The sequence below is a fragment of the Talpa occidentalis genome, unplaced genomic scaffold (genome assembly GCF_014898055.3).
Source record: "Talpa occidentalis isolate TD23 unplaced genomic scaffold, MPIMG_talOcc4v2.1 talOcc4.3, whole genome shotgun sequence".
NCBI lineage: Eukaryota > Metazoa > Chordata > Mammalia > Eulipotyphla > Talpidae > Talpa > Talpa occidentalis.
In genome coordinates this window covers 40,140,187-40,164,958 of record NW_023603184.1, presented here as the reverse complement: position 1 = coordinate 40,164,958, position 24,772 = coordinate 40,140,187, and the positions used below count along the sequence as shown (strand labels likewise).

At 52.0% G+C, this 24,772-nt stretch overlaps 1 protein-coding gene and 1 long non-coding RNA gene across 4 annotated transcripts in view; one reads left to right on the top strand and one right to left on the bottom strand.

Annotated features, from left to right (window-relative positions):
• ARRB1 (arrestin beta 1) overlaps window positions 1-24,772 on the top strand; it is a 69,573-nt gene that overhangs the window by 18,273 nt on the left and 26,528 nt on the right. The window contains exon 1 of one of the 3 annotated variants that reach the window (XM_037522974.2): window positions 17,946-18,139. The exons of the other annotated variants lie outside the window; for them this stretch is intronic. Within the exon in view, the coding sequence (XP_037378871.1) occupies window positions 18,135-18,139 (5 nt within the window). The 5' untranslated portion in view covers window positions 17,946-18,134. Of the gene's footprint in view, window positions 1-17,945; window positions 18,140-24,772 lie in introns of those variants that run through there. 3 annotated transcript variants of the gene reach the window in all.
• LOC119255632 (uncharacterized) lies at window positions 1,451-12,858 on the bottom strand. Its single transcript, XR_005127510.1, has 4 exons — window positions 12,709-12,858; window positions 12,495-12,608; window positions 6,923-7,009; window positions 1,451-1,573 (listed from the first exon to the last, which is right to left on the bottom strand). It is a non-coding gene; the product is annotated as an uncharacterized LOC119255632 (long non-coding RNA).

Genomic DNA, 24,772 nt, shown 5'->3' with positions numbered 1-24,772 from the left:
AGCGGTTTCCTGGAGGGCCCGGAAGTGTTAGGGCATGATTGAGGGGTACTGGGGATCCCAAACTGTTAAAGAGTGCCTGATTTGAAAGGGAATTTGCCATCTGCAAAAACAAAGGAAGCAGATGAAAGATTTTTAAATACAATTAGTGTGTAAAGAGAAAAGAAAGGATTTCAAATAATAGTTTCCCAATAAAAATCCCCCAAATTACCCATCCTCTCATGGGCAAATGCCCAGCCCAACATGGTTGGCCCAAAAGGGGGCTGCTGTGGCCTGGAAGTTTGCCACAAATCTAAGGTACCTTCTGGCAAAGAATCACAAGAAAGGGGTTAGGCTAGTCCTGGGAAGTTAGGACAGGAGAGACTCCAAATTCAAAATATACCGCAGCAAGGTAGAGGCTGCTATTGTCTTTACCTAGGACCAAGAGCCACCTCCACAAGAGACAACCACATGTCTCTTCAAGTGTCTCTACATGTTTCTGCTCCGCATGTGTCCTCCCAGCCCCTTCACATGTGTCCCCTTGCTGTTTATACATCCATTTGTTCCTTCCCAGCTGCCCCTCATTCAGGAAGTCCAGTCCATGAAACACTGGACTTGATTCCAAGGTGGATGTGTTGAGATTTTGGAGTGCTGGGTCCCTGGGCTCACTCTGGGAGAGGTTTCACCAGAGCTCCTGTTTTGGCAGCACGTGGCGAGTTTCTCCGCTAGACAGAGAGGGTAGTTATATTTAAAGAGCAGGTTTATTAGAAAAGGGATAGAACAGTAAAAGACACTTGCATAGACACAAGCGGGCAGAAAGAGCTGCCCCGAAAGGGACAGGTTTGCTAAGAGAGGCCTGCATGGTTGCAGGCGGGCGGCCTTGAGGAGAGCTGCCTCTGCTGAGGGAGGTCAGTGAGGAGAAGTCCCGTCGTGGTACAGGTCACCTGCAGGCAGGAAGGCTGCTGCCCTGCAGAGGGAGAAAGAGTTGATGACAAGAAGCACCTGCATAGTCACAGGTGGACAGACAAAGTGCTGCCCTGTAGTGGGGGCAGTGTTAGGTTTATCATCATCAGGGAGGGGCTCATCTTTGTGGGTGGATCGTTTGTGCCCCTGACACTCCCTGAAGCAGTGATAGTTTCTGGGTGTTGCGCCTCCTAATCTGGGCGTTGATGCCTAAGGGTCTTGGTTTCTATAACTGAGTTAGTGGATTACACTAATCCCTTCTACCCCCACCTCCTTGTGTGAGTTAGGTTCTTGACCTTGTATCTCCTTTCCAGTTTTTCTATTCTTATCCTCCATCAGATGCATGTAAGTGCAGATGGGGAAAATGGTGCCCAGTCTATGTTCCTCCCCTTTCATGTCGGGGGGGGGGTTCCCATCACCACTATAGAAGACCTACATACAACTTTTGACCCCCCCCAGAACTTATCAGCAGTTGCCCCTTGATATCTCTGGGGGAATTGGTTTCAGAAACCCCGGAAAATACCAAAACGCAAAGGATGAACAAGTCTCTTACAGTCACTCCTCTGTCACTGAAGGTTCTAAATCCAAGGATTCCCCAAGTGGTATCTGTGGATGGTTCCATGAATACAAAATCCTAAAAAACCCAAGAAAATTAGACTTGTGCAGGTCAAACGCATACTGTTCAAGAGCCAACTGTAGTCTTCAAACATGAAGGGCCCCTGAGTCAGCCACCTCTTCCGAGAATCTAGAATTCTAGACCCTTGGGTTGTTGCTTTTGGACAGAGACGGATCAGAGAAGGTTTGACTCAAGGTTACACAGCAGGGAAGCCCAGTGGGGGCTCCTGGAACAGTGTTTTGTGCATTTATGTCTGAAAGGTGAAATAAGTGATTGGCAGGGTAAAGAGAAAGAACCTTACTTGCTGTCCTGGTCCCATACCTCTCCCCCTCAGACCAGGCTGAGGGCCTTGTTTTCTGAAGGCCCTTCCAACCCAGCATTTCTGCTCCACTCAGTAGCCCTATCGTGTAGATCTATGGAAACTTCTGCCGATGACCATCCTCCCTCTTTGCATGAAGGAAAATGGAGACCCAGGGAGGAAAAGGAGCTGGTTGCTTCTTCCTCTGTACCCAGTTTGGCTGTGGCATACCCCTGAATCCTAGAGAATCCCTGGGCCAGGCAGAGCCCATGCTTGTGCTTCAAGCCCTAGTGGATGGAGACTGGAGCTCAGGCTGAGCCATTGACTCCATGTCTCCAGCACCCAGCCCAGAGCCTGGTATGTGCAACCCAGGGAACGCGTGGCTCTCAGGGTGAGGCTGATTGGGCGTGAAGATGTTGGGAGGGGCACTTGTCTGGGAGGCAGAGTCCTCCCAGTTCAAGTCACCATCTCTATTACAAATGAATTCAGTGTCATGTTCTGGGAAGAGACAGAACAGTGGTCCTCACAGGGTTAAAGGTATGAGTGTGAATTGGCTGGTGGCCCCAAAAGTGGGATCAAATGGCCCAGTAACTGAAAGGATGAATGGATAAACAAATTGTGGTATACCTATTACATGATATTATTCATAAAAAAGAATGAAGTACAACTTCAACATGGATGAACCTCGAAAACATTGTGCTAACTGAAAGAAGCAAGTCACAAGGATGGCATATTGTATGATTCCATGAAGTGGAATGATTTATATGAAAAGTCCAGTCTGTGACATTGGCAGATGTCAGGGACAGGGGGAAGGAAACTATGGATTCCATAAGAAACTTATGGATGAGGGATTTTACCATGGAGTGACAGGAATGTTTTGGAAATAGATGGTGGTAGTGGTTTTGTATAACACTGTGAGTGTACTAAATGCCCATCATTCACTTTAAAATGGTGATTTTATGTGATGTAAATTTCATCTCAGTGCATTAGCATTTTAATTGCTAATTTAAAAAGTCAGTGTCTATTAGGGAAGGATCCTGGAGATGACACTTGGGTGTTGGGTGAGGCTCGAGAAAGGGCTGTGGGGGTAAGAGGTGGTGACAGGGTCAGCATGTCCAGTGGGAGGCAGTGTGGTTCAGTGGTGAGGACTGTCTGCTCTAGAACAAGGCTGCGGGGGTTCAGAGCTGTGCAGTCTTGGGCAGGTTATTTAACCCTTCTTGATTTCAATTTCCCCATCTATAAAAATGGGAGTAATTAAGTTTTTATTGTGGGAATCTAAATCTTTTATTATAAAACATGTTTTCATGAGTATCATATGAGTTAATATTTGTGAAGTGCTTAGATTAGTGCTTGGCACAAAGCAGGTCCTGCATGGGTGTTAGCCACTGATGTTATCACTCACTCACATTTTTATTTATTTGTTCATTACTGAGCACCCCTGCTGAGTGAGGCCCTGGGCTGCTTTCTGGGGACACAGCTGGGAGCATGACACAGGGCCCGCTGTTCTGGTATAGGAGTCAGCCCGCAGCACCCTCCTCCCCATGCTGTGCTTGCAGCTTCAGCTGTTAATGAAAATCGTTCATCACTTCCTGCTCCTCCAGAGCTGCCTGAGCAGCATAGTCTCTCCTGGGCCCCACAGGCCTCCTTTGTGACTTTTGAAAAGGCTTTGGGCTTGGGGACTGAGCCTTGGGCTTGCAGGGACCTTAGCAGTCCCTGGACCTTAGTTTTCCTCCCCTTCATGGGAGAGGTTGGGCTGGCTGAGCTCTGGGGTTCTTCACGGCATTTCTGACCTCCGGAAATTCTAAACCACGTAGTTCGCTGGCCTGTGTCTGGGATGAGCCTGGGGTGTCACGTCTATTGAAAATTAATTTGTAAAAGTTGCATAATCTTTTGGACTGTCATTCTGGGCAGCCAGACTTGGTGTGGGGGTGGAGACGGGAGCATTCCCCTCCCAAACAGAAGCCTTGGGAGTCTGGGCTTCTGCTTGCCTTTGAGCATAGCCAGCTCCTGGCGGCCCCCCCACCCCTCCAGCGGGCCTCAGGCTCAGTGTCTCCCCACAGCTCTCCTGGACTCAAACAACTGGATTCTTGCTCTGCCAACCCCTCCCTGCTGGCACCTCCCCCACTGCCATTCTCAGCTCATCATTCCAGCATGGTCATATACCCCACCCCCATGTGGCAGCCAAACAACCACCACACTGACACACACACACAGAGTACCTGGTCATTTGCACTCCTGCTCACTCCTCACTTGGAGCCCCTCCCTCCTAATACTGCCCTCTCCCCTTGTGCGCCCCCCCCCCCAACTGCCTGGCTCCCTCCTCCCATCCAGAGCTCAGTTCCCTCCTCTCCACCTGCTGGCTTTCCTCCCAGATGCTTGTCACAGCTGTTGCCCCCCCCCCCAATCCCTATTGCACTCACTCTCCCCTCCCCACAGGGGGAGTCAGAAAAGTTATTCCAGGAAGAAGCTTGCTCTCGCTCTTCTTTTAAAAACAAATCTGTGTCTTAAGCAGCTTGAGGCAGGCTTTCCAAAAGTCCTTCCCACTAGTGAAAGGAGGGACCAAATGGGCAAAAATCACAGCTGACCCAGGAAGGCAAGAGGGGGAGAGAAAGATAGAGCTAGAATCTGGCCAGCCAGAAATCTGGGTTCTTAAAACCCTGACTTATTTACTTCTAGACACAGACCACACACACACGCACACACACACTCAGCACGCTGTCATCCCGGTGATCGCTTTGGTAGAATAGTCATTGCTTCAGTGCGCATTTGTCCAAAGGCTTTGCTCATTGCCAGGCCCTGTGCTGATTCCTGAGGACCTAAAGTGGGGTCAGACCTGGTCACTGTTGAGGGACACAGAAGGACACAAAGGGACCATTCATTCTTTCGCTCCTTCCACAAATGCCCACCAAGTGCCTGCTGTGTGCCCACCTCCCTCTGTGCCAGTGCTGGGCACCAGCCAGGACAAAGCAGGCCAGAGTCCTCACCCTCACTGGGCTGTCATTCTGCTGCTGTGTCTGACCGAAGTTTTGAGGGAACCAAGAACTAACATTTATCTTTCAATAATTATTTTTTAATAAACCAAAAATGTCTTGCTTGGACAAGGATAAGCTAGCAAGCATCTTCTCATCACTTGCAACATTTAAGTTTTTTGGTGTTTGCCATCCTTGCTAAGTATGTGTACATGTGTGTGTATGTGCTTGTGTATTCAAACACAACTGTGTTGAAACTGCATGTGTTGTTTGGAGCACTGCTTTTTCCCCTTTTGGTGTTCCCAAGCCATGAACTCAGCCTCGTGACCTATTGGTAATAGGTAATACCTGAGAGTTCATCATGCCAACGCCCCATGGCTTATTGAATCATCCCCTTATTTGGCGGTTACATTATTTCCAGTTTTTGCTACTGTAAATAATACTGAAATGATTTAGCTTTGAGGCTATCTGATCACTTCCTGAGGGCAGAATCCTGGAAGTCACAACAGTCCCAGTCTGGTTCCCTCCCCACCTGCACACCTTCCATGCACCTCCTGGACACCTGCTGTCCCTTCTGGTCCCTAAGGAGCAGCTGCTTGCCTGGGGAAGAGGAGGCTCCCTCCAGCAACTCTCAGTATGAGTTGTTCCATTTATATTTTGCTACATAACCCGTCACCCAATGACTTAGCTCAAAACAACATTCATCTTCTTCCCGCCCAGTGTCTGTGGGTGGAGAATGTGGGCAGAGCTCTGCTGGGCAGCTCTGGCTGAGGGTTCTCATGTGGTTGCAGCTGGCACAGGGGCTGGAGTGCCTGGGTGTTTGGCACAGGACCTGTTGATATTATCCCTGGAATCTCACCACCCCCTCTCACTTTCTCTCTCTCCCTTCGTTTCTCACCTGGATGAATCATATCAGCTAAGTACACAGCACTCCCCTCGGGCCAGGTGCTGCTCTAGGTTTTCTACGTACAGAAGGCTGCTTGCTTTATCCTCACAACAGCCCACGAGGCAGTTGCTGCTGTGACCTGCAGTCCTGACCTGCATGTGAACCCAGAGCAGCCAAGTTATTGTGCCAACCCCCAGCGGGTCCCCCTGCAACCCCTCTAGCACCTCTACCCTTTCATTCTCCACCCCAGACCAGAGTGAGTGTATGAGTATAGCTCCATGGTGTCTGTTTCCTGCTGAAACCCCTTGATCTTGTCACGATAACTCCTGACCAAGGCTTCCTTCGGTGAGTCTAGCTCCTTCCTGGAGAGCCTTCTCACCCCCAAGTCTTGTTTTGTTTTGCCTCAATGCACTATCGCATTCACCCCTTATCCCTTTCAGAGTTGGTTCCATCTTCTGCTTCCTGTGCAGATAGCACTTCTTGGGGAGCCTGCTTGACTTCCTGTGCCCTTGGAGCACTACACCTGAAGGCTCTCAGCGTCCATCCCTACACTGTTTATTTGGTTTTTTGCTGCCTGCCTTGCAGGGCTGTCATGTTGTACACTTGCAGAGGGTGCCCTTGGCATTGTGGCCTGTGCCATGACACTCCTTGGAGGTGTGCGGTTCGAACGGAAACACCGTGTAGACAGGGTCCATTGTATGAATCGGCCCTATTATTGTGTGTCTCTGGCAGCCTGCTGCACCTGACACACGGTATGCACTCAGTGAGTAGTTGTCAAATATTATTATTAATAATAAGAGCCGATAAGTATTACTAGTGCCAAGCACTGCACTCACTCAATCCTCAGAACAACCCGATGGGTTGAGATAGAGACTGAGGGAGGGCAGTGCCTCGACTGATGTCCTTCACTGAGGGGAGGTTTCTACCGGGGCAGACCGCTCTCTATGATAAAAAAGTGAAGGGAAAAAAGACCCCTAAATTCAGGAAGTAAATTTGTTGTGGGGCCTCTCTTCCCCTTGGGTGCCAGGCCTGGCTGCCTCTTCTTCCTGCCATAGTCTTTGTCTCCAGACACCACTCTCCCCCCGGGGGGCGGGGGGGTGGGCACTGCTTAAGGGTGGCCTGTAGGTGGAAAAGCATGCTGGCTGGGGGAAGGGGGGCAGCCGCAATGGCAGGCTTCTCTCCCACATGCAGAAGTCATGGGCTTCAGTTCTTACCTACTCGGAGGCCCATTCACCTCATGTCTCCCTGGGGAGGTAGGGGACAGGAGAGCCCCTATTGTCCAGGGGCTAGAATGGAGAGACCTGGAAGAGTTGAAGATTTTGTTTAAGTCCAAGGACCAAGACCAGAACCCAAGTCCCTAGAAGTCCCTAATCTCCCATTGACGTGGGTGTGTGCGCGTGCGTGCGTGCATTTGTGTTTGTGTGTGTGTGTGTGTCTAGTGGGGCTGGGGCTTAAATACGATGCACCTGCCCTCCTTAGTCCCATAGCTGCCGCTGTCTCCCTGTCCCAGCACCAAGCGCTACCAGAGGAAAAGCTTCCATTAGACTTTGTTGACTGGCTGGGAGTTTGTGCCAGTCCCTGGTTGTCTTTGGGAGCCCAAAGCCACCTCTGTGCCTGCACTCTCTTGTTTGAATTCTTGGGGTTCCCACCAGACTGTAGATTTATACAGGCTAGGCCTGAACTTCCCCCATCAGATCACTTTTGCTTCACAGTAGTTTTTGAGTTTGTGCTAACTCCTCAGCACTTGGGCCTGGGGGCTCTGAGGACAATTGGCACCCGAGTGGGTCTTCAAGGAGCCCACATCCCCTTCTGCCTTGAGCCTTGCCTCTGAGGGCACAGAGCTGGGCAGCCCTGATGATGGCTGTCCCCCACCCCCTACCCTGGCAGGACTCTCACCCCTGAAGCTTCCAGAAGTTCCCACCCCAGGCACCCTCCCAGCCACCCGCTCCTCTGAGGCCCTAGACTCTTTCCTCGTCTCCTTCCTCACAGGTCTCCGTCTGCTGGGGATTCTGTTTTGGTTGGAAAGAGGAGGAGGAGGTGTTTGCGTGTCTGGCTCTTTCCTCCTTTCTCATCCCTCCTCCCTTCCTCCTGCTCGCCTCTCAAGATGTTTCCTCTGCTAGCCTGGCTCCCCTCCAGCCGCTCCCTCCTCGCAGGCCAGCCGCAGCCATCCACCTCTCCTGGGGCTGCTGTGGGCTGTGGCTTCCAGAGTGTGCCCTGGGGGTAATGCCTCACCCCGAGGAGGGGTCCGCAGGACATGTCCTTCAAGGCGGGGCGTGCTGCCTGCCCGCTGCCTCCCCCTTCCTCCACCATTTAAACCCCCGCTTCTCCTGGAGACAGGCTGTCAGCTTGCTCCCTGGCTGCTCCAGCTCTGGGCAGGAATGTGGACTCATCCTTTTTCGCTCTGGGCCTCGGTTTCCTGGGGAGCCCACAGCCAGCATTGCCCCTTGGCACAGAGGCACAGCACACGCCTTGTGTCATTGGGTGGGAGTTTTGTGCTGCTTTGTCAAGAATCTTTACTCCAGGCGTGGGGGCACTAGGGAGCTGCTCCCCTCCACTTGGCAATGGCCTGGAATGTAAAATTTGCTCTACTTCTTTCTCCCCACCCTCCCTGCCTTTTCAAATCCCAAACTGAGGTCCCATCAGCCCCCTTGGTGTCTTCCCTTCCTGCAGAAGTTCAGAGGTAAAGCAGCCCCTGGTCTGACGGAGCTCAGTCTGGGCCTTAGACCCTCAGCACCCAATAAAGACTGGTAGAATGGATGGTGGAGGAGGTGCCCGGGAAGCAGAGAGTGGCTTGATGAAGGGGCGATGATGGACGAGGTGCTGAGGGACCACTTCCCAGAGGAAGCTGACTTGGAGTTTTGAAGTGTAGGTTAGTGTTGGACAGGTAGTCAGAGTGGGAAGGGCATTCCAGACAGAAGGAACAGCCTGTGCAGACCCGGATGCAAACAGATGGTGTGTGATGGATGTGGGTGGAACCTCCTGTCTAGGAGTGGGCACCCTGGCCTGCTGGAGTGATGTCAGCAATTAGCCCCCTCAGCAGGGTCCCTGTTCTTTGTGCTGCAGATCTGGTGGCCAGGCAGGCATGTAGGGGGAGGGCCCTGGAGCTTGACAGGATCAGGGGCTGCATGAAGCTGTCCCAAGACTGCTGCCTGGGGGGAGCAGGTCATGGCATTAGAGCTTGCCAGGCCTAGCTATGGTTGAGGCAGCTTTTGTGGCAACCTGGAACCAGGTTCAATTCTGGTCTCCACAGTTTCCTGGCTGTGACCCTGGGTGCATTACTGACTTTGTGCTGCAGTTCCTCTGTAATTAGGAAAGACCATCTACTTCTCAAGGCTATTACACAGATTAAGCAAGGTACCTTGTGTAAAGTTTTCCTTTATCCTCTTTCCCCACTTCCTCTCCAATATTCCTCTTCTTCTTAACAGGGACTGAGGCCTGAATATGATTTGAGGGATGCTGGACAGCCTTAGCCCTGAAAGCCAACTGTTAGGACAGGCCCTCTCTGCCCACAATGCCCTAAATTCAGAATCCCCTTGTTTAATGCATTTCTTAGGGCAGCAGACCTCAGTGTCTTGGGGGCCATGGCATGAGCACTTTGGAAATGCACTGCTAGAAATGCAGATTCTCAGGCCTTCCTCCCATCTGCTCAGTGGGAGCTGGGTGGAGGGGCATGTGGAGGAGCTCAGCCAGCTGGGCTTTCACAAGCCTCCCAGGTGATTCTGATCTCTGCTCAAGTGTGAGAACCACTGCTTGGGGGACCAGCACCTAAGAGTATCTCAGTGAGAAGGGAGCCTCACAGGTCCTGGAGTTAGAGCACAGGGGCTGGGGAGGGCAGCCTCAAGGGCAGGAGACTGGGACAGTCACGCAGGGCCTGAGCTCAGAAGGACTTCGTGATGGATTTAATGCTTTTCTGTCTCGTCTAGAAATCTGAACAAGGGGCTCCACATTTTCATTTTGCCCTGGGCCTGAATCATGGGGCTGATTCTAACCCTAGCTGTGTACCGGTTGGTGGTGTCCTGGGGAAGGCCCACCCACTCCTGTCCTCATCTGTACCTGGGGGCCATCATTCTCCTAGGGTAATCGCCTGGGTTTAGCGGTTAGCAGGGGCCAGGCCCGCCTAGTACAGAGTGGCTTCCTGAGGCGTGTGCCAGCTCCAGGCGCACCTCTGGGAAAACCATGGCAGCAGACACCATCCTTGGCTTAATGGGGCTTATGGTCTGGAGCAGGGAGAGCCAGCAAGAGATGCACACCATGAGAGGTTCTCTGAGAGCATTTAATGGGGGGATCTGATCTAGGCAGGGGTCACCGGAGGCTTTCTGAGGAAGTGCTTGATGAGCAAAATCAGACAAGTGAATGTGAAGGCTGCGGGGGCAGAGATGGGGGACGGAGAGGATGCATCCAGGTAGAGTGTTTCCGGTGAGATTTTCGGTTATTCATAACAAATCTCTGTGGGAGGCTGGGGGAACCTGAGCACCCAGAGGGCGGTGGCCCTAGGAGGCTGCCTCAGGGCCTCATTGTCTGTCTGGGGTCGTTCCCTTCAAAGGCTCTACACCCCTGTGCTTTACAGCAGCACTCCCCAGTGTGGGAATGTGACTTTGCCAGTGGGAATCACAGGCAAGATATTTCCCTGGGAAACCAGGGCTCCTTCTTCAGCAAAATGGGCCTGAGATCCCCTCTGGGCTTTAGTGAGATGATTGCAGGGCGGCCCTAGCAGCACCACCTCTAGAAGTGCTCCATCGCCCATCCCTGCATCCACCAGCAGTGTGGAGCCCAATTTTGGGTCAAGAACCTCTCTAGCCAGACATGTTCCCTTGGGGCAGTCCTTTCTTTAACAGTGAGGAGAATGAGCCTGATAATCCCTTTCCTGGAAGCGACCAGCTGTAATTAGGACTAGTCAGCTTTGGGGGCCAGGGAGCAGTGGCTGTGGGCAGGGTCCAGCCTGGGGGCTAAAGTAAACCCACTGCTGATACCAGAGGGAGATGGTATCACCTCCCCTCCCCTGTGTCCTGAGTTGAGGCCTAGCTCTCTCAGCGGTGAGGGAGGCGTCCGTTTAGGCAGGCTTATCGGCACCAGGTGCTTCCCATGCATTCATCAAAAAATGCACTGTTATGATTCCCATTTATGAGGTGAGGATCAGAGTGATTGGCCCCTTGCCCGAGGTCACCCAGCTAGCGGGTGCCAGATTCCAAAACCTTAACCACTACCCCCAACTGAGGGGCCTGGGACAAGTCCTGCCTTTCTCTGGATCCCAGTGTCATCACCCCATGTGTACCCCAGTGCACATGCCTACAGGTGGGACCCCCTCAGCTCCAGCGTCCTGTGGGCTGCATTTCCAGGAGGGCCTGTCTCCTAGGGAACGATGCCACCCGTCCTGACCCACATCCAGGCTGCTGTAGACTGGGCTTCTCAGCTCTAACCTCCCAGGCCCCCCACCATCCAGGTCTACCCCTGGACCATATTCCCCCTCCCTTCTCCATAGGGAGAAGCAGAAGCAGCCAGTACATGTGCTTTCCCTACTGTGAGCAAGGGTGGCCCAGGGCTGGTAGGGCTGGGCCTGTGGGAGATTCCAAAGTAGGAAAGAGTTGACGGCTGCAGGGAAATGACCAAGGTCAGCTGGACTAGAGGGTATGGTGGGGGGAGGGAGCAGGAGAGGAGGGGGTACTCTCAGGGAGCCACATTGCAAAGGGTCCTGGGGAGGGTGAATTAGGCAGTGGAAGGACTTGACCAGGTTTGTGTCTAGAATGACTGAGAAAGTGCTTATGGCAATGACAGTGTCAGGCCACAACATTTACAGCCGTCAGCTTGGTGTGTGTTGCTTTTCATTGTATCCATCATTTTGGACACCCAGTTTGCACTTCTCACCAGCCATGAGAACTTGGTCCAGTCGCTAACTGCAAGGACTCATTTCCTCACTAGTAATGCAGGAAAAGGATAAGGAGGCTTCCAGGGATATTATTAGGATTAAGGAGAGCTTATGGGGGGTTTTCATCTAATCGTAATTAATCCTGTAAATACCCCACCCACTGAGCCCAGCTGCTCTAGGGCCCTTCCTCTGTGTGACATACCTCCTTGCTGCATGGCCTGGGGCAGGGCAGAACCCAGCCCCTGACTCCAGAGGGCCCAGCCATAACACAATCCCTGGCAGGCAGAGCTCTACCGTCCCCAGCTCCCATCCCTGTCTTGTCGTGGCAGGTACCCGGCTTCCTCCTCAGACTACTCCTGGGCCTTGAAGCACTCCCGGGAGAGGCCCAGGAGGTATTAAGAGCCCAGGGAGATGCGCTGTAAGCTAGCGTGATGTGGAGAGAAGTGTGCGGCACCTGAGTAAATCATGTTACATCAGTGAGCCTCAGTTTCCTCTCTGCAAAACGGGTGAATACCTACTCCATGGTCCTGTAACAAACTGCCATATGTTCAGTGTCCCTAAACAACACAAATTTCCTCTCTTACAGTTCTGGAGGCCAGAAGTTCTAGAGTGGCTGATCAGGGCTGTGTTCCTCCAGAGGTTCTAGGGGAGAATCATTCTTTTGTCTTTTCTAGCTTCTAGAAACCGCCTGCCTTTCTTCTTAAAGCCCACCGTCCTTAAAGCCGGCAGAACAACATCTTCCAGTCCCTCTCAGTGCTCTGTTTTGGCCATTTTCCTTTTGCTTTCTCTGACCTTTGTTTCCCTTTGGTGAGGACCCTGCAATTAGGCTGGGCCCACCCAGACAATGCAGAGTGCTCGCCCCATCTCCAGACCCTGAACTAAATCACATCTGCCAAGTCAATTTTACCAGGTGACATACTCACAGTTTTGGGGAATAGGACACAGGAATCTTGGGGAGCTGGTACTCAGTCCACCTCACACACCTCGCAGGCTGGAGGATGATATGCAACGGGGAATGTGAAAGGCTGGAACAGCGCCTGCAACATGGCAGTCAGGAGTCACTTTTCACCCTCCTCTCTCTGGGCCTGTCTCCTATCCATAAACGAGGCACCACCCAGCTCCATAGTGAACTCCCACCTTATTTAGAGTGTGTGGTGCGGAGGGAGCCAGCCTGGGATTCCTAGGGAGCAGCAGGATGGAGCTCTGCCCCCAGGACACCAAGCGGCTCTCCGAGGAGCCCCTCCAGCTCCCCTGGCTGGGGCAGGCCCCTTTCAGTTCCTGGCTGCGTGCATTTCCCATCATTCCCAGGGATGCTGATGGGAAAGGCTGAGCTCACTGCTCCCCTGGGAGGTGAGGGGTGGAGGAAGGAGAGGGAGAGGCTGGCGGCAGCTTCAGTAAGAGAAGAGAAAGGACAAGAGAGGAGATTTACAGTGGGAGAGGTCGAGGTTATCAGCGCTCAGGATGAGCAGGAGGGAGGGGCGGGAGCTCACACTGGGCCTTAGAGGATGGTCAGCCTTCTAGGCCAGGCCTGGGCCACATTGCTTTGTCCCTCTGCCGGCCACCGTCACTTGGAGGGCTCTCCGCAGAGGGCGGAGAATGTATGTTGGGGATAGCAGGACAGTGTCACTGACCAGCAGTGCCCGTAGTGAGGGGGGCTGCCTGATGGAAGCACCCTCCCCTTCTTCATGAGAAGAGGCCTGTCTGAGCCAGTGTCCACCCCGCACCTTCCTCCTGCCCAGAAACCAGTCACTATTTGTCCTTGGAATCATCGTCTACCTTATCACACCTCTCTTTTCTTACCTGCAGGGTATGTGTGTGTGTGTGTGTGTGTGTGTGTGTGTGTGTGTGTGGGGGGCAGTCAGGTAATAACACCATTGTGGGGTCTGAGAGAGCCAAATAGTGATTTTGAAATGTACACTCTGCATTTTAAAGCTATAATTGCATGCATATGCACGTCGCTTTAATGTTCTCTCTTGCACATGTAATAACCTGGCAAACTCTTAATCGCCCTTCAAGTCCCAGCTCAGCTGTTATTACCCTCTGTGACTTCCTCAGCAGTCCCCATCTATCCTGGATGGAACCAGCTCCCTCCTTCCCCAGAGTTTTTGTGACCTTCCCTCTTTATAATCTCCCTGTAGGTGTTGATTTGAGCATCTCTCCCCCTCTCTCCCTTGGTCCCCCTCCCTAGGTGGAACTTGTTTTCATCACAGGGCCTCTGTTGTGGTGGAAGGACTAAGCAAGCATGGTGGATGCATTGGGGGAGTGGATCTCCTGGCGTCTGGCCTGGGCAAGGTTCCCACATGGCCCTCCAGCCTGTAGAATTGAACAGGCTGCCATGACTGATCAGCTTCATAGGAGACCAGGCCAAAAGCAGGGTTTCCTTGTTCCTTGTACCTTACTCAGGTACAGGGGTCCTTCACTTTCTGTGCCGTGAATGCCCAGGGCCTCCTGATGACCAACAGGACATGGAGGGGCCTGTGTTGGGTGTGAGGTTTCCTGATAGGAAGAGCCTGAACCCGGGGAGGGGAACAGCAGGAGAGGCTGTCCGGGCCTTAGGGAGCCTCTTCTGTAAGTTCACCCACCATACTGCAGGTGTCTTGGAGGCCCATGCCCGGTTCCTAGGGCCCACTAGATACACGGAGAGTGCCAAATCAGCATTGGGAGCCAGGGTGCTTGCTGATCAAAGGTTCTTCCACCTCCTGCATGTAATTATGTCCACATACACCCCAGCCTCAAAGACAGGGCCTCAATAGCCTTGTTCACCATAGCCCTTCTGGCGCCCCCTGTGTGCTCATCCTACTATGTGTTAAACTCAGACCAAGTGCCAGGCATATGCAGACATTAGCTGGTTCCTTCCCCTCAGGACTCTGGAGGTAGGTGGTCCAGTATCGCCATCCAGGTGAGGTGAGAGCCTCTAAGGCCAGGGCCCCACGACCCCCTTGCTCTGTCCCGTGTCCATCAACTTGACTCTCCCTGGGCTTGGAGGGAATGTGGCCTGAGCATCTGGGTTGGGGCAGGTGGAGCTGGTTTTGTTGTCACAGTCAGGTTGGTGACACTGTTCCCCCTGGGCAGCTTCTCACGGACACCCTGGGACAAAGGAAGGGAACCAATGTGAGCAGTAGGTGGAGGGTCCTGGGTAGCTGTGGGGGCTGTTCATTACCAAATCCGTGGTGTGGTTTAGGGAGAGAAACCCTGGGTGACCCTCCCTGCTCACAGCCTCACCAGGCTCAACTGGTTTTGACTGGTCTTGGCCGTGCCCACCTCATCTGCAGTGTTCTTGGAAGTAATGGAAATGCATTTCTTAAAAATGCTCGATAATTCAGTCTTGTCCTAATAACAGGCCCTTGTCTCTGCCCAGCACTCTAGCCTCCCCAGAACTCCTCATACCCATTATCTCCTCTCAGCTTCCCAGGCCCCTGTGAGGTAACGTGACTCTCACTGAGAGCCAATGAGCTAGCTGAAGCCAAGATGGACAGGGACCTGCCCAAGGCCACCCAGCGAGTCTTTGTTGTGGTGGAGTTGGTGGTTAGCATTTCCACCACTTGCAGAGCTCCAATTATGTGCCAGGGCTTCATTTAACACTCTAGACAGCCAGAGCTCAGGCGGATGCAGCCGCAGACCTGCCTAGCCCCGAACCCTAGCTGCTTTATGATGCCCCTTCTTTTTCCAGCCTGGCCCTGCCAGTCAGCTCCCATCCTGAGGGCTCCCAGGGATCATGCCCATCAAGGAGATAGGGCACCCTCAGTCGAGATGGCAAGGAAGCCCCCTTGAGAGAATAATGCCTTATTTTCCTTGAGTTGCCTTCAAGATTAAACATGATAAATATGTAGAGTACCTGCCACCTGACAGATAAATAAATGGTAAGTCTCAAAGTAATTGTTATCTTGTTTTTTTCCCTTAAATTTTAATAAAGTTCTATTAAAATTTCAAAAGAAGGAAATCTACGACTTGGAGATGACTGACAAGCACATTTTACATTTGTAACATCACTCTTTTGGAAAACCTCATACCCCAAACTATGCCCTCTATGGCCAATGGTGAATGTATTTGATGTGGCATACACTTGGGATAACTTGTATTTTCCAAAAGTACCTAATTCTTGTGAGAACCAGAAGCATTGTGATTACATTTTTCTTCTTGATTTATTAAGCAGATGGTTTGAGCTGCTTACTTATCTTATCTTCTGCTCTGTGACTTTGGGCAAGTTATTTTACCTCTCTGTGTCTAAGTTTCCTTATATGTAGAGTAGGATAATAGAGTATCTGCTTTATAGGGTTCTTGTGAGTGTTAAGTAGGTTAGTATACTCTTTAGTGTCTGAATTAGCCTACACACTCATAAACATCAGTCATCAGAATAATAATTATTATTCTTTCTTAATTAGCGAATACACCTGTATTAAGTTACCACCAAATCCAGCCAGGTTGCTGTTCAGTGAGCTCCCTGGGCTCACGTTTGCTAAGTAGTACCCCTGGGCTTGTTTGGGCCTTGGTCTTAGAGCTCAATATTCCCTACTCTGCCCAGTGCCCTGGGCTCCCGCTTCGCTTTCCACTTCTTGCTCCCAGCCCCAGAGGCCCCTGGTGAGGCTGAGCTCATAAAAAGTGTCGGCAAGGCACTTTGCGGATCGATGCTAACTAATAGCAGCTCCCTGGAGCTGGCCCATGTAGGGAAGGCGATTATGGAGGCAACTTGGACCAGACTCAGGGATGGCACCCGGGGAGGCATGCAATGCCTTCAAGGTGGGCTGGGGAAGGGCCCTGCCATCCCTTATTCCTGACACCTCCTGCCTCTTAAGCCAGGAGTGGGTGCTGACAGAGTTGGAAAATGGGAGCTGTTAGTGGCCGTAGGGAGAATTCTGCTCAGTTATGACAGAGCCAGGAGCAGAAACCATCCAGCCTATACATCTGGTCACACCCAGGCCCCAGCTGGGTGCATGCCTTTGCCCAGGTATCTGCTTATCAGGTAAGAGAAACCTGGTTCCCTCACCATCTCTCCAAAAGGTCATGTTCATGGCCAGACAGAGAGCCACTGGCCCTATCCAGACACATGGTGTCTTAAGCAAGGCAAGGCAGCCTCAGTTCAGCTGAGGGCATGAGTAGGACATTGGCATGGGACCCTATGCAAGGGAGGATGTGGGCAACACTCCCCTCGTTCTGCCCCTGAGGGAAGCACTTCTCTGTGTCTAGACTGAGCTAGACTGAGTTCTGGGAACTGCTGTGGGGCCAGCAAAGGGGGAATATGCCCTCTGGGAGCTCCTAGCCTGATGGAGGAGGCTGACTCTGGCTTTTAGGAGCGAGGCCCTATACCACCTCATGGGGGGACGGCAGCTTCTGTTCCCTGGGAATCCCTATATAATGGAAGAGGTGCCCCTAAGGGTGTATGGAGGCCTCTTGTCCTCTGGCAGCTCTTTGTCTGAGGAAGGAGGCAAAATATTTGTCCCTCAGGGCCTCCTATCTGATGGGGGAACCATGGCCATATAGTTCGGGGACATCCTTATGTGGTAGAGGAGACCTGCCCCGCCCTCAAGAAGGCTGCCACACTCATGGGGAGGCCCATCTGGTCCTTTCCCTCAAGAAGCCCCATTTGGGGCCTCCCTGGTGGCGTAGGGGTTAAGTCTCAGCGCTATCAAGCAATCACCACTGGGGCCTGAGTTTGATGTGGCTGCAAGGCACAGTGTAGACCTCTCCTGTCTCACCTGCTGCTCTCCTCAGCAGTGTGTTTCAGTGGATCTGCCTGTTCTGCTCCCCACTCTGCCCCTGGCAAATCCTCTCATCCCCTCGCACCTCTGGCCTGCACCCCAATTCTTCGATGCAAAAATAAATAAAATAAAAAATCTTACAATAAAGGAATAATTCTTTAAAAAAAATAAAACAGCCCCATTTGCTGGCCTCTGTCTTTGCCCCCCTCCTCCCTGGCTCCTGCCAGCCACCTGATTCTTGGGGAGCCCAGTCCATAGATAATAGCTGTGCAATAATTATCTGTGGGCAAAGTAATAGGCTTGGCTGCTGTGGTGCCAGGAGAAAGGGAAGAAGGGTCTTACCCCACAGAAGTAAGGGTGAGCTTCCCAGTGGAGGTATCTTTAGGGGAGACTGATGCACAAGAGGTGGCTGGCAGTGACAAGTATCTACTGTGGATAAAGGACGGAGGCTCCCCCAGGCTGAGAAGGAAACTGGAGGGTTCACTCCAGGGATTCCCTGTCTCCTTGAAGGCCCAACTGCTGGCTGGAAAGGGCCCTGGGGAAACCTAACCATCTGCCTGTCTGTGCACAGGCCGAGTGCTGCCAGCCCAGAGACATCCGCCCTCTGAGGCCCGAGAAGCCCAGAGGAGGAGAGGAAACAGGACACGTATCAGGAACGCCTTTTCCTTTTCTTTGTAACTAGCCCCCTCACTTGGGGCTGGGGAGAGCCCGGGGCTGCAGGGTCTGCCCTGGGCTGGCAGCTGCTGCCTGCAGCCCCAGCTCTGGGTCTTCTACGGCTTCCCTCCACCCCACGCAGTCCCCAACTTCAGCTACTGCACCAGGGATGGCCCCTTAACTTCGCCAAGACTTGGGGCTCTCATCTGTAAGATGGGGTAAGACTTCCTATTGCTTCAGAAGGAAGTTTTTTTTTTTCCTTTCTTTATAGGCTTCCCATCATTCTTCCTGTGTCCTTGAGATGTGCACTGGGCACCTACTCTGTGGAGTGGACAGGGGCAGAAAGTGCAGGCCAGGAGCAGGTGTAGGCAGACAGGAAGTCAGTTTGGGACTTGTCTGAGGAGGGAGGGGACATAGAGTAGAGATGTCCCAAGGCCGGTGGGTGTGGGTCAGAGAGGAGGTATGGACTTCCAGCATGTGGGGACAGCGAAAGTGGTCGGGTGGGTGGAGTTGCCCAGGGAACAGCTTGCCTGGAGCTCTGGGAAAGAGTGGAGGCCCAGCGTTGGAGGACACAGCCAGGCGGGCTCAGCCCTGGAGCTGCAGAGAGCTGGCACAGAGCAGGGGCGGGGGTGGGGGACCACCTGGCCAAGAGGCCTGGGTCCTGGAGGGAGTCCCTGGGTTTGGTGCCCCAGGGAGTGTGTGGAGACCTTTACCCTAGGAGGCTGGATGTGGGGGTGTGCAGAGGATGAGGAGGGAACAAGGGAATGGTCCTTAGGCATCAAAATATGTGACAGGTCAGACCGGCTTTCTTTTATTGATCTCATTGTTTAAGTGAGTCCACTGCTGGCTACAGGGCTTCTGTGGGAGTAGGTGTGTATTTGTGTGGTGTGTGTATGGTGCATGTGTGTGGGTTGTATGCGAACATGTGTAGGGGTGATACATGCAAGTAGGTAGGTGTTCTTAGTATATGTGGTGTGTAAAGTGTAAAAGTAGGTGTGTGGCGTACATGCGATATGAGCTTTGAAAGATGGTGTGTGTGTGTGTGGCAAGTGTGTGTAGGGTTTATAGTATATATGGTGTACGGAATGTGGGTATGTTTGGGTGTATGTATTTGTGCACATGCATATCGTGTTGTGGTGTTTGTAATGTGTGAGTGTATGAAGTGTGTAGAGTTTGTGCCTGTGGCCATGTTCAGATCGATGTTCCACTGGCTTAGGCAGGCTGGTGCTGAGCTGTCTGCCTGGGCTGGAAACTTACAGACACCCACCAAGCTTGTGAATTTCCCCTCTCTACCTAGGGTTACACCCTAGGTAGGGTTACACCCAATGGTGCACGAGTCAAAACTGGTCCTCCAGCGACAAAAGGGGCTGGGTGGGGGTTGTAGTCTTTGCCAATTTCTGTAGTGTAAATGTTTCCACCGTGGATTGCACATGGCTGACCTGTTTCAGTGTGGGGCAGGGAAGAGATGCCCAGGAGGAGGACCTAGCAGACATAAATAACTTCAAGGGCATCATGGTAAAATCTAGTAAAATAATCAGGGGGGGATACATCTTGAGGATGTATTCCCTTTGTTTTAATATAATTGATTTACTTGTAATGTTGATCAGGATTTCTCATACATCATGAGTAGCATTTTTGTCTGGAGTGTCTTTGAAGCCTCCGGGAGGGGCTGACATGTGCAAAGTGCAACAGCCACCCTGGCCTCCACTGCTGCACCTCATAGCACCCCTCCCCCAAGTTTGGACACCCCAAATGTCTGCAGACTTTGCCAAATGTCCCCAGGGGGCAGATTCACCCCCAGCGGAGAGCCACAGGCAATGGCTGGGTTTACAACTAACTCACACAATCCCTTAAAACACAGGCTTCTGTGACTCTCCATGAGCCAACTCTAGCAAGTCCTGGGCACCATAGCTGGTGAAATATATGGCATGAAGTTTTCTCCCCAAAATTCTTAGGAACAAGCTGCCACCATAATCAGAACTTTCAGTCCACGTGGAGCCCCTGACCACAGAGGGTCTTTAGCCCCTGAGAGGCCTCCTGACAGGTAGACATGTCAGGGGTGTCTTTCCACACTTACCTATTCTGACGTCTTAATGAAATATGAGATGGGAAAAAATGTATTGCTTCTGAATTCCTGTCTCATTTTAACATAACTTATCACTAAAAGTTTCTATGTTCAAATTGACTAAATAAATAAATAAGACCTAAAATAAAATCTCCGTGCAGGGAGAATCAGGGGTGCTGGGTGTCGTGTCCTGGGCAGGCCAGGCCTCCCACCAGGGCCCTCGCTGCCCAGTCCCACCCTGCTGGCCTCTGCTTCCCCGCTACTCTCACCTTCTGTATTTCCCCGGTTTTGTGCTCTGGGTTTGGCTCATTAATTCATTGATTCATTCATTCAAAATATTTGTTCAAAACCAACTCTGTGTCAGGGAGAATGAATAACCAAAGGAAGACACAGGCGCTGCTCTCCGGAGCTTGGTGGAGTTTCCACTTCCACCTGTGCTGCAGAATGGAGATGCAGGCCTTGTGGAGGGGGGCGGGGGGAGGGCGAGGATGGGGCACAGGAGGAAGGAGAGGGAGGGGAGAGGCTGATGTGAGTGGCACTGCTGTGTGTCTGAAGCCGGGCTGAGCTCCTCATCCAGGAGCACCTGTCTCCCTGCTCCAGAGTGTGGGTGTCTGAGGACAGGGCACAGGGGCCTGTGTCTCCAGGAGGTAAGAACGGTGCCAGGTCTGGAGCCTGGGAAACTAAGAGGAAGGAAAGAAAGGAGAGATGTAGGAAAGATGAAGAAAGAAAAGGGGGAAGGAGGGAGGAGCCAGCAAAACTCCAGGGAGATGAGAAGGCAGGCAAGGCCCTTTAAGCTGACGCAGTCAGGGAAGGCTTCTGGGATGAGGTGACTTTAGGAAGGGTGGGAAGAGTTGCAGTTGGGAGAACTGACAGAAAGGCTAGTGCAGAAAGAGGGATAGCAGGTTACATTCTGGAGACTGCTGGATCGTGAGGGTCTAAACTGGGAAGAGAACATCTTTTTTTTTTTTTAAGATTTATTTATTTATACAAGCACTGGGGTACAGGCCAGAGCTGCGGGAGAGTGAGAGAGTTCACAAGAGACAGAGCAGGGAGCAGAACAGGTAAGGACCAAAGCACACTGCTGAAGGGAGCAGTGGGTGAGACAGGAGAGGTCTGCCGTGCCATGTGGGTTGCTCCATGGGTGGCCGAGAATCGAACCAGCACTGCAGAGGCTGTGGACAGCTTCACAGTGCGGCACTCAACCCGCTGCGACACCAGGGAGGCCTGGAAGAGAACATCTTAAACTTGTTCTCCATCCTAGACAGAGAGGTAGTCAGACAACTAAAAGAACTTCTCTCTCTTTTTTTTTTCCTTTTTTTTTTTTTATAGAGGCATGTTTTATTTGTTTGTTTGTTTGTTTGTTTGTTTTGTTTGTACATGCACTGGGTACAGTCAGAAGCGCGGGAGGGTGAGAGAATTCACCAGAGCCAGAGCGGGGAGCAGAGCAGGCAGAAGGACTGAAGTACACTGCTGAGGGGAGCAGCGGGCGGCAGGAGAGGTCTGCGCGCCATGTGGGACCCTCCTCTGGTGGCCGGGGAGCAGCTGGGGATCGAACTGGCGCCGCAGAGGCCGCGGGCAGTTTCGCAACCCAGCGCTCAACTGCTGCGCCACCGGGGAGGCCCAAAAGAACTTCTCTCTTTCCATCAAGAGTAGTGTAATGATCTCCCCCCAGGCCTAGGCCCTCTCATCTCACATTTGGAACATTTGGGCAAGAATTCTTCCCTCGGCGCTGGAGGGGGTGAAGGCAGCCTTGGCCAGGAGGGTGATGATAACAGTGATTATCAAAGTACATCAATGATATACTTTTATCATCTCCCTGGTAGATACCAAGTCTTTATCTATCCCTTCAACCTATGGGGTACTTACGCCCCCGTTTTCCAGACAAGGGGGAGCATGCCACAGAGGGAACTCAGCGTGACCAAGGTCAGTCTCTGTCAGGGTCCAGCGCCCACTTCATCTGTTTCCTCTGCCAGTGGCCTTCCCTTCTTTCTGCTCCACCCTCGAGAAGACTGGAGAGCATTCAGGTGCGGTCTGTGGGCAGCTTGGGATCCAGCTGCCAGGCCGCTTGGTGAAATTTTTATTAACCTATGACTTTGAGATCTCCGGTTTCCTGGGTTACCAGGAAATGAGCCATGCCCCTTTAAGAAACTCTTCTCTCTGCCCGTGGCTGCCTGGTAGCTCCCCTTCTTCCTCTCTGCACCGCCTCCTCCTCTTCACAAATTTGGATCATGACCAGAAAAGTGAACATACACATGTGGGCAGGAGCCTGGAGGGCTTTGTCTGCCTAGAAGCCTGTGGGATGTCCAGAACCCTGGAGTTTGACTTCACCAGACACTCTACCCACTACTTCTCACCCCTTAGGCCTGCCAGCTAGGCTGAAACAATCAGGGAAGGCTTCTTGGATGAAGTGGCATTGAGCATTGTGGCAGGGAGCCATGTGGAGGCCCATGGGAACCTTGTGGGCTTCTGGGATAGGGTGGGGCTACAGAAGCACTGGAAGCCTGAGGCTCTCCTGCCGTCTGTGACTCTGGCACACCAGTGAGTTTCTGCGCCTGAGTTTCCTGCCCTCGTAAGACTTCCTCCCTTGGGCTTTGATTTCTCCATCTGGGAAATGAAGCAGGCTCCACTGTAATCCCCCAGGCTCCCTAAATCTGTGAAGTGGGGGAGATATTTCCTGTTTGCCTGCCCTTCCACCCCCATCCTGGGCAGTTCTGAGAAGCAGGTGCACTAATGGTAGATAAACAGGCAGGCAAAGTTAGGACACAGGGAGGCTATTCCATTCTGGCAGAGCAGACAAGCCTGTACACAAATAACTCTGCTACCAGGGAGAGTGTGATAAGGGCCCTAGAAACCTCTTTGCTGCCACAGCCACCTGCTCCTCACGCCTCCCTGCTCCCTGATGTCTGTTCTCACACCCAGGAAAGTGGGTCAGAATGTAGGGCGCTGCACCTGAGAGTAAATGCCCCCTTGTGTAGTCCCCACCCTTCCCAGCGGAACCAGGGCTGCTCTCAGGGGAAGGGGTGTGGGAAAGCTAGGGGGTTAGGGACATCTCTGTATTCCATATACAAGTCCCTCCCCCACATGCCCATGGCCCCCCCATCGCCTCTGGGTATAGTCTGAATCCCTTGGCCTGGCGTCCGAGACCTTCCACACCTAGCCCAGGGCCCAGTGCACCGGTTGCTCCATGACTGCCTGTGGAGTGAGTGGACCCATCTGTGGTCCATCCTTCTTCCTGGTGCTCCTGCCAGGCCTGTGGGACACATTTCAGCCACCCCAGGCTGCTTACCATCTCCCCAGCACCCAGTGAATTCAGTTGCCCTCCACGCCTCTGCCAGTGAATTCAGTTGCTCTCCACACCTCTGCCTCCATGTGCTTTTCAAGACCCCTTTCTTCATGGCTAGCTCCTCTCTTAAAGTCTTTCCTCATGGCTCAGTTAGAGCCAAATAACCTATACGGTAATGTTATGGGTGGTTAGAAGTGTCATCTCTGCAGCCAGACTGCTTGGGCTCTAATATCTAGCCTATCCTTACTAGCTGTGTCATCTTGGGCAAATTACTTAGACTTTGTGCCTCAGTTTCCTTATCTGTGAGACGGGGACGCATGTTGTTTGGGGAACAGTGAGTTAATATCTATGATACACTTTCAACAGTAACTGGTGCCTGTTTCTATCCTGGATGTGTTTTCTGATGTTGACTGAGATTGAGTAACATCAGAACATCTTCCCACACACACTGGATTCACAGCATTTTTCTCTAACATGCATTTTCCAATGCTCACAAAGGAGTGGATTGTTTCCAGCACTCCCTCAGTTCACTGGCAGCGAATCCACGTTCATGTCTCTCCAGATGAATTTTCTGCTGTTGAGCACACGTGTTTGTCTAAATGGCTTCTTTTAGGTGGCCCATTCATGGTGTTGCCCCCGGCTCATTCATTCGACTTCTGATACAGGCTTCGTGACTTTGGGCAAGTTATTTCGGGTCTCTTATTCTCAGATTTCTCCTCTGAGAAACTGGGCTATTTAGGTGGAATAATAAAATATCTTAATACGTGTGAGTGCTTACTTAGCACAGCACCTGGCTCATAGGGAGAGCCAACGTTCTTTTGCAATTTCTCTGACTTGGCTGCACCAGGGTCTTATGTCAGCAGGTATCATGAATTGTTTGCTAAACTCAGTGCCCACAGAGCCTGGTATTGTAAGGGCTGTGTGAGTGTTTACTGTATCGGTGAATGATAAATGGGAGAACCATTGGTTCAAAGCTGAGTCCAGGCTGTTTTGGGTGTATCAATTGTGTTCCTGGCTTAGCCTGATGGTGACTAGGGCCCTGCCCCTGTGAAGCACTTTTCTAAGGCTAGTGCCCATTAATCCTGATGGCCAAAGAGAAGCACAGATGGAAAATCCCTTGAGTCCACTCGCCCAAGGAAAAGGCTCATCACTTTCATCTTTTCAAACTTGATCCATCCTCCTCTCGACAAATTCTTTCTTAGGGCAGCCACTCAACAACATCTAACCTATATTTATTTATTGGGCCTGTACTGTGTCCCAGGCACCTTGCGATGCCCCATGAATCCAGTGTCAATAACACAAATAAGATCTGTACTTTCATTTGAGTTAAGTAAGTGAAGCAGAAGGCGAGTAAACAGACCATTACATTGTGGAAACTACTGTGACTTGGGACACACTGAGTGTGAGCGATGGCATCTAACCCAGACCTGGGGCCAGTCAGGGAAGGCTCCCTAGAGGAGGAAGTAGCTGAGCAGAAGACAGCACAGCAGTTCTAATGACTGA